This window comes from Sceloporus undulatus, chromosome 1, assembly GCF_019175285.1.
Source record: "Sceloporus undulatus isolate JIND9_A2432 ecotype Alabama chromosome 1, SceUnd_v1.1, whole genome shotgun sequence".
In the NCBI taxonomy this organism is placed as follows: Eukaryota; Metazoa; Chordata; class Lepidosauria; order Squamata; family Phrynosomatidae; genus Sceloporus; species Sceloporus undulatus.
This window is the reverse complement of record NC_056522.1, coordinates 270240893-270249948: the sequence shown is the minus strand read 5'-3', so window position 1 is coordinate 270249948 and position 9056 is coordinate 270240893. Positions and strand designations below refer to the sequence as shown.

Sequence of the window (9056 nt, the reverse complement as noted above, 5' to 3'; positions counted from 1 at the left end):
TGCAGTCTCTTCCAACTCTATGATTCTATGAATGACACTACTGCCTACGTATGTTGCTTATTATTCTCTTCATCCTTCTTGCCTAACACAGGTTTCAATGGATTGTGTTGTTTTTATTCTTTTTGATATTGGTTTTATTCTATCTATTTCCATGGCAAACTGCTTTGATTTCTTTTCTTTTCTTTTTTTAACTCCACTGAAGATGTGAGGCTGTAATTCAATTCAGGACAAGGAACATCACCATCTCTTTAAATAAATAACTTCTAGCTTTCACAGTTGCAGAGTTCAGTTTGGAAAGTGTGATGGTATGCATTAATGGCTTGAAAACAAGGCTGTTTAAATAAATGCATAGAATTATGTTGAAATAAAAGCATTATGTTGAAATAAATGCACAGAAGTGGAGATTTCAGTGGTTTCGTATGATAAGACATTTCTTTATGTGGTTTCCAGTTCTGAACAAATCTCCCAACCCCTTCAACCACTAAAGCCACATCATTTTCACAGCATGTGTATGCAATGAGAGAAGGTGTTGCATCTTGATGGGAATAATGAGACCATGGTTCCTTCCTTCCTTTAGGAAACAGTGAGCCTCACCCAAGCCATAACAAGAAGATCTGGAAAACCAAATGCCTGAGAACAAGTTTAATGCTTCAGACAGGCAAGTGTCTAATGGCCACAAAATGACAAAACAGTATGAGTCTCAGGAGGAAAGCTGCTTTGAAGGGAAAGCCAAAGCAATGAAGATAAATTGTTAAATGCTGTGGAAGAAGACATTTTTAGGAAAAGAGAAGGTCCTCTGAAAAAGAGTCAATAATGTCTTGGACAGTCTTCCAGAGGAACATTAAAAAAAACCCTTCCCTGGATCTGTACCCCTCCCACTTTTGTTCTTAGTGTGGAATGTGTGCTATGATGGCGTTCTGTATTCATTGACAAACAAATGGAGTTCTCTTCCCACATCAGCAGATGCTTCACTATTGTTCTAGAAACACAATGGGTGTGTGTCTGTTTGAGTTTTCATGTTACCATGCTACTTTGTTCTGAATGTACACACATACAAACACAGACTGAGACTTAGAGCAAACAGGACATCGAAGGTTTGCTTTTTAAAAAGACCATCCACCATTCTGTACTAATGCTTGAAAAGATAAATGATCTGCACATGGGGGGGGGGGGTTCTTCTATGAAGACTGAATTTCTGAACACAAGAAAATCAGAAAAAAAACCTCTGAGGATCAATAAAAGGCATACAATATCAGTCCTATACCCAAGGTCAATTGAAATTAACACAGTCTTCATAATAAGAATTCTTTCCTCACCAAACTGTGAAGGAATACCTGTTAGCATATTTGTCCTTATGTTGTTGTATGCCTTCACATAATTTCTCACTTATAGAGACCCTGAGGTGAACTTATCATGAGGTTTTCTTTGCAAAATTTGTTCAGAGGAGGTTTTACCTTTGCTTTCCTCTGAGGTTGACAGAATGTGACCTGTGTAAACCCAGTGGGTTTTCATGGTCAAGTGGGGTTTCGAACCCTTTTCTCCAGTTGTAGTCCAATGCTCTAACCACTGCACCATGCTAACTCTCTTAGCATTCATCTAATTACAGGCTAGTGAAATTCACCAACTCTTTAACCCCCATAATCTCTTTGATAATCTTCAGTACAGTGTAATAGAGGGGATGTGGAGCTATGTGATCCTAAGCCAAAAAAGTCACATGCTGTATTCATTAACATAAATTAATTCAGTACAACCCTGAAATTATAATTATTTCAGTCTGCATCAGATATCTCTGGACTATTTCACATACAGACCTAGCCTGAACATTGAACTGACAAATCTCATTAATTTTTTAAATCTTGAATCCAAAAATATATTTAGAGAGCAAAAAAAAAAAACACATGATAACATCTTAGCTTTTAAAAAAAAAGACTCTAGTACTCATGAGCTGAGATCCAATGAACTATGTTTTTAGGGATTCTCAAAGGCCTGCATGCACCTGGCAGGATTTTTTAAACCCTTTTTTTTCTGTATTGAATGTTCCCATGCAAAGTGCAAACATGTTTAAAACTCCCTTAGTTTCCTAAGTACTTTGCCAAGGAACATAGGAGGCTGTTGCTGAGGAAACATAGGAATCTGAAGCCTTCTTTGGGCTGCTAGATTGTTTGGACACTGCTTTGGCATCTTGCTAACAAAGCCGCATGCCACTAATCTAAATGTCCAGGACTACCAAACATCTCTGGCAAGGCACAATCACACACTTTCATTTCCAGTACCACAGGAGGCATGAGAACAAATTTCAAAGAGATAGCTGTGTAACTCTGAGCTTGTACAGGCAGGCCAAAATAAAGCTGCTTCGGGTCACTTTGGAGGTATGATGTTTAAATGATGCATGCATCCTAAGAGTTCAGAAGCTGTGCCAAAGCCATGCTCCAGTCCTTACCCAAAGCAGCTTTATTTTGGCTTATCTGCATGGGGCCTCTGTTTCAGCATAAAAAGGGGTGGGAAGCAAAAATGAAAGAAAAGGCAGTGTGTGTGTGTGTGTGTGTATACAAGAATCTAATAGCACCTTTGTGGCCAGCTGATTTACTTTAGGGTGAGCTTTTGCAGATATCACTCCATTTTTAAGATGCATTGATGGAGTGATACTAAAATCATATTTAAACACAGTTGCAGTCTTGTTAGAGTGGGATAGAATGTAATGGGATAAAGAAAGATCAGATTGTCATGTTGGTCTTACCAAATATTCTTACAGGGTAAATATCCCTTATCGTAATCCTGACATCCAAAGTATTCAAAAATCATAAACTTTATGAGCTACAACACAAGTAGTTTAATATAGTACTATATATGCAAGAATGGAGAGAGATGGAGCTAAAGAAAGACACTGTGAAATGGTGGAAATCCATGTCTCCCACCATTTCACAGATCTTCAGTCTCTCTCCAGCCTCAATATGCATATGCAAATACAGCTATTCTAAAATAAAATAAAATAAAATAAAAATACCAAAATACCAAACACTGCTGGTACCAGGTTTTTTTGGATAAGGGATACTCAACCTGTCTTAGAGCAGACAGCTCAGTCATTTTGGAATAGGTAGAAAGATTTAGGGCTGACAGTAGTCCTTTAGGAGATTCTTCTCTCACATGAGTTGAGAGTTGTACCAATTGTCCTCTCACATATCTTCTACAGCCCCCACTCTCTCCAAATACTAGGGCAGTGTACCCTACCCTACACACTGAGTTAAGAGAGAAATGGGACAGTCTCTCAATATGGGCATGTTTCTATATGATTAAGAACAAGAGTAGGCAGGTTGCAGGGTGATGAGGTTACACAAGCACCCCAAAATAAAAATGAAAGCATCTGGAGGTACACTTCAAGTTTTGCCACATGGGGAGAGGAAGAGTTGGAAAAGAACAAGGCACAGTAGGATGGTGCAGCTTATTTTGAAAAAAGAATCACTTCACTTTCATCCTGCTGTTGTGAACTCCTGAAGATATGGCTGGATCCGCACTTCTATGTTTTCCATAAAAGACCTTGGACATAGGTATCATACTAGCTGTTGCTCCTTACCATTTGGAAGATCCCACAATAGGACATCAGATATCCAGACTGAGCTGCTTCCAGTCCAAAGAAATCAATAGATATGATGGAAAACATCATCAGGAACACACCTAAGATTAAAGAAATAAAATAATAGTATGCTTAAGGGAAACTGGAGAGCTCTTTTTATTGTTACTGCTGTTGTCTAATGGATAGAAATCCTAATCAGGCATTTGAGAAATGTCAGGATCTTGTTACATTCATGGATGTTTTCCATGCATGTCAGAAGCCCAGGTTGTACTCTAGTGTGCTCCTTTCCTTACATATGGGGTACACAGGCCTTTTGGGCACCCAAATAGGGATTGATAATAATATTTATTTATAATTACATTTATATTCTGCTTTAAATCTAATAAGATCAAAGCAGTATGCATGATTCTCCTCCTCTCCAATATTTTCTCACAATGACCTTGTGATTTAGGTTAGGCTGAGAAAGAGTGACTAAGGCCCGTTACAGACAGGCATCCTAGTACGTGAGGAGTGCGTACTAGGGTTAGAAAGGGGCGTCCTTTCCGGATGCCCCCAACCCTAATACGCGCTTGGTGCGTCCAAAATGGCAGTGCCTGTTCCACACGGGGGCCGCCATTACAACATCATGAACACGCCGCCTCCAAACGGGGCAGCGCGGATGTGATGTCTTTGCGCCACGTGAGGGCGCCTAGAGCGCCCTTTTCATGGCGCACAAAGGAGCTCCAAAACGGAGCTCCTTCCGTGATTTGCATCACTGGCGCAGCCTTTAGATGGCTGCGCCAGCAACGTAAGGGAGAAAGGGGCCGAGTGGCCCCTTTCTTCTCCTCCCCGCCACCACTGGGTGTCCTTGGGGCATGAAGCCCCAAGGACATCCCTTTCCAGGCTGCGGGGAAGTGGCCTTTTGCCGCTTCCCCGCGGCCTGGAAAGCAGCAGATCGGGGCCCCAGAGGCTGCCGTTCTGGCAGCTGAGGCCCCGATCTGGCAGGGAGAGGAGCGCCTACAGGCCGCCCCAAAGGGGCGGTCTGTAACGCACCTAAAGATGGAGAGCGACAGGCTTTCCCAAGTCCTGATCCAACATTCTAATCACTACAACACATGAGCCCTCAGATTCAAAGCTGGTTCAAAATGTACAGCTTTGAAGAAATTTTCAGATAAATTTCCATGTTAGTCTTTTCTAGAATAACATTAAATAGTCTTAGAATTCAAAGATATAGTTGTATTAGTCTGTAAAACCAATATACAAAAGGATCTTGCAGTACCTTTGAGACTAACAGAAAGACAGAAGTTGGTAGCATGCACTTTCGTAGACTTGGGCATCATTGAGCTTGTTCCCACTTAGGATTTGATACGAATTAAAATAAAACGTTTTTAATAAAATCGAATTAAAATAATACAGTTGTTATCCCGCTTTCAGAATCGCTTTATTCATCGTTCCCATCTGCTTATTTAAATCGAATTTTTTACTTGCAAGCGTTCATTAAGCGTTCTCACTTGGCATGAAATCGGTGTTAAAATAAAGCGACTCTTCTCCTCCATACCTTATTTGGAGTTGTCAATCAATAGTACGTCAGAATGACGTAACGTTAACCCGGATTATTTGGAAGCGATTTAACTTTCGTCAGCGTTTCCATTTCATTGACCGTTTGTGAAATGATGTATTTTTGGCGGTTTTTTTTAAATGAACCAATCAAGGCGCTTAAACGATCAAACGTCATAAGCGCTGTCAGCCTTATATACATTTTCCCTCCGAATTTAGTAGGAAACCAAAGCTCTCTCCAGAGGAACTATGGGATAGGTTTTCCAGGGCAGCATCCCCGCTTCATGTCTCCTAAGAGAGCCCACAGAAATCAATGGGGGATGCTTCTGGCAATGCGAATTTAGTAGGAAACCAAAGCTCTCTCCAGAGGAACTATGGGATAGGTTTTCCAGGGCAGCATCCCCGCTTCATGTCTCCTAAGACAGCCAGGCAGAATCCCTTCAGAGAGCACAGAGATCAATGAAGGAGGCTGCTGGAAAAGCAGGGAGGGAGCACTCTTCCCAAAGATTCTCTTTCCAGGGTTGGAGGAGAAGGCAGATTCCGTTTGAGAAAGAGAGGGAGAAAGGCTCTATCCCCCCCCATTGATCAGAGCCCTTCCCTGTCTGGGCGAGATCAGATGCCTCCTCGCGAGGAGCCTTCCCTTCCCTGCCTGGGCGAGATCAGAGCCCAAGCGGGCAGGGAATGCCTCTTTGAGAGGAGCCTTCCCTTCCTGCCTCTCCTCCGTTAGAAATGGGCTCTCCCCACACAGAGGGGAGGTTGCAATCCACCGGGAGAAGCCTTGTAGTCCTTTGCAGATGCAGGCGCTTGAGCAGCCGGGACTTCAGGCGCTTAAAGCGCTGAAGAGATTAAGCGCCTGTAAACCATTGAAATAAAAAATAAAAATAATCCTTATCTCTTATTGAAAGACCACAGCGGACAAAGGGGTGAGGGAAGCAAAAATGGCGACAGCCACGACGGATGGGGACAGAAAGGGCAACTCCCCCAAGGACAGCCCCCATCGCAGTCAGCTCCTCCCATCCTTCTAGCCCGATTCCAATGCTATCGTTCTCATCTAAATACTCCGGTTCCTAACTCGAATCAAGGGAAAAACACTAGGTAGGACCCTAGTGTTTTTTTAACACGCGTTAAATGAGGAAAACACGGATTTAAATTTTATCCCGCTTCTGGATTCGATTTCTAGTGGGGACGATTCCGGGTTGCTCTAGAAACGTTCTAGGTTTAAATCGGATCCTAATATGAATGCCACTCCTTGGATTCGATTCAGAACGCGGGGTTTCCCCTAGTGGGAACAAGCTCTGAGAAAGCTCAAGCCTACAAAAACTCATGGTACCAACCTTTATCTTTCAGTTAGTCGCAAAGGTGCTGCAAGATTCCTTTGCATATTAAATAGCCTTGTGGATTGCAAACCATGAAAGCTCACACTAAAATAAATCTGGTCATGTTAAGGGGCCGCAAGACTCTTATTCCTTTTTAAGGAAGGTACCTTTCCCCATACAGCCTACTAATTCATGCAGACAAAAATCCTTTCTTATTACTTGATGTTGCCATTGTGGAAGTTGTGACTGCCCTGTGCTGATCTATTGGGCTCTTGCTCTTGTTGCTTTTGTCTAGCACTTTTATCCAACTGTTCACAAAAGGGGTAGGGTCATTTTCTACCTGGCTTACAGATTCTGGCATGTTCCTATGTGAACCTGTATTGTTTCAATGTGGTGAGAATGAGCAGAATTGCCCTTTTCTAAGATATTAATGACAAATATGAAGGCTAAACAAGCCATACAGTTTTAAAAATTGTATATGTCTCTTGATTGGCTTCACCCAAATATATTTAAGACTCAGCATTTTCCTGGTTACCATCACTAAAGCATATATATTTGACACGCAAAAGCAAAAGCAAATAAAACAAAACACTTGGGACCATTTTATGCTTTTGGGTAGCTAACCTGTTGATTTAAATGGCCAGTGCTTCCAAATTAGATTATTTCTGACAACTACTGTACTATTGATGAACTCCAGATATTTCATGAACAGGAAAAGTCCTACCCACATTTTCTCTAAAATAAGACCCACTGAGCTCAATGGGGTTCACACAGGATCGCAAACTTTCGTGTTGAATAGATTCAGGATTTCTCAAATGCATTTGTTTAGACAAGAATACCATAAATGAGAGGACTGTATCTCTATGTACATTACAACCATGCTAATAACACAAATAAAGGCAACACCCTAATTTAAACCTCACCCTTGTGTCCATTACCGAATATAATTATATATTTGGACAAGGGAGATGAAAATGTGGAGGAACATTTGTTTGCAGGTTGTGCCTCCAGCACTGAGGTATGAATGAATGGAGAGCAGCTAAAGCACATCAGGCTGCAATCTCATATCTTATTCTTACAGCCATAGATCAGAAGGGTAATAGAAATCTCACAGAAGAGAGGCAGGTTCAGAAGAAATGAGGTAATTAATTTGCTATACATCTTTATTGAGATGTAAATCCCAATAGATTCAGTGGGGCTTACTCCCTAGTAAATGCGATGAGGGTTGCAGATTGTAGAATATATTTGGGTAGGGTGTCAAAGTACACATTACTTTAATGGAGTGCTTAAATCCTGTGCTTAGTATTTCCCTCCAGGTCTATTTATTAATAAAAAGCTGCCATGCCACCCTGATCTGGACTGAGTGTGCCAATACGATATTATCCTCATGGAAAATCCCCCTCAACTTATTTGAAGCTGTAGTTTGCTCCAAACCCACAGGTTCCATCAAGGTCCTTCTCCTCCTGACCCTAATGCAGGTGTAACACAATGCTAGCAAAATATGCAATATTACATTGAAGCATATCTATTACACTCAAAATGCCCTGGTCTTTTTGTCTTCTAATCACAAAGCACAGGATTATGATTGCAGGAACTCCACAAGACACCCACAGCAATATAGAAACCCGAGAGAACAGAGCAGTAACTAAGAGAGGAAGCTGTATCTCTTCTGCCTCATGTCATGTATACTGAGGCCATGTTCTGCATCATGTTGATGGATAAAAAGTCAGTATACTTAAAGGTGGCAGATGATGTTAGCCTCCCCCTTGAAAAATAAAAACCAGGGTGCTGCCAGGTGCACTTCTGTCTCTTTGGCCACTGATTTGCCACATGGGCACATCTAGGCTTATTGGGCAAAGGGGGAGAGAGAACCAGCCTCCTTGTTGTTGTTGCTAACTGCCATCAAGTTGACTTTGACTTATGGGGACCCTATGAATGAGAAATCTCCAAGTCTCTCTGTCTTCAACCACCCTGCTCAGGTCTTGCAGACTCATAGCTATGGCTTTTCTGACTGAGTCTGGAAGTTAGACTTCCTCTTTTCCTAATGCCTTACACCTTATCATCATGCCTTATGCATGATGGGGTGAGCTCCTGTCACTAGTCCCAGCTTCTGCCAACCTAGCAGTTCAAAAGCACGCAAATGCAAGTGGATAGATAGGTAGCACTTCTCGGTGGGAAGGTAACAGCATTCGGTACAGTCATGTTGGCCACAGGGTCACCAGAGCAGTCCTTGGACAACGCTGGCTCTCTGGCTTCAAAATGGAGATGAGCACTGCTCTCTACAGTTGGTTACGACTAGGCATTTATGTCAAGGGACTACTTTTACCTTTTACCTTTTATACCTTACTAAGCAGTATTGTCTTTTCTAATGCCTCTACTACTGTATAAGGCCACTGCTCCTTCCCTCTGTGTTGAAGAATGGCCACAGAATGACTGCCCCCCACATCATGTATCAGCCCACCACTCTGTCCTTGCTGTATTTTTTATTGTGTTTTTAACAGATGTTTTAATTGTAACTTGTTTAATCCTGTTTTAAGGGGGGGAATTTGGGATATAAATTTGTAAATGTGGATTTTAACGTGTTGTAAGCCGCTTTGATTGTCCTGTCACAGAAAGAGGAATATAAATAAACG

The 9056-nt window shown here is 41.8% G+C and overlaps 1 protein-coding gene across 1 annotated transcript in view; it reads right to left on the bottom strand.

Annotated features, from left to right (window-relative positions):
* Nucleotides 1-9056, bottom strand: part of SLC22A18 (solute carrier family 22 member 18) — a 94304-nt gene that overhangs the window by 31138 nt on the left and 54110 nt on the right. Inside the window, 1 exon segment of the mRNA XM_042459411.1 lies at nucleotides 3572-3672. Within this exon segment, the coding sequence (XP_042315345.1) occupies nucleotides 3572-3672 (101 nt within the window).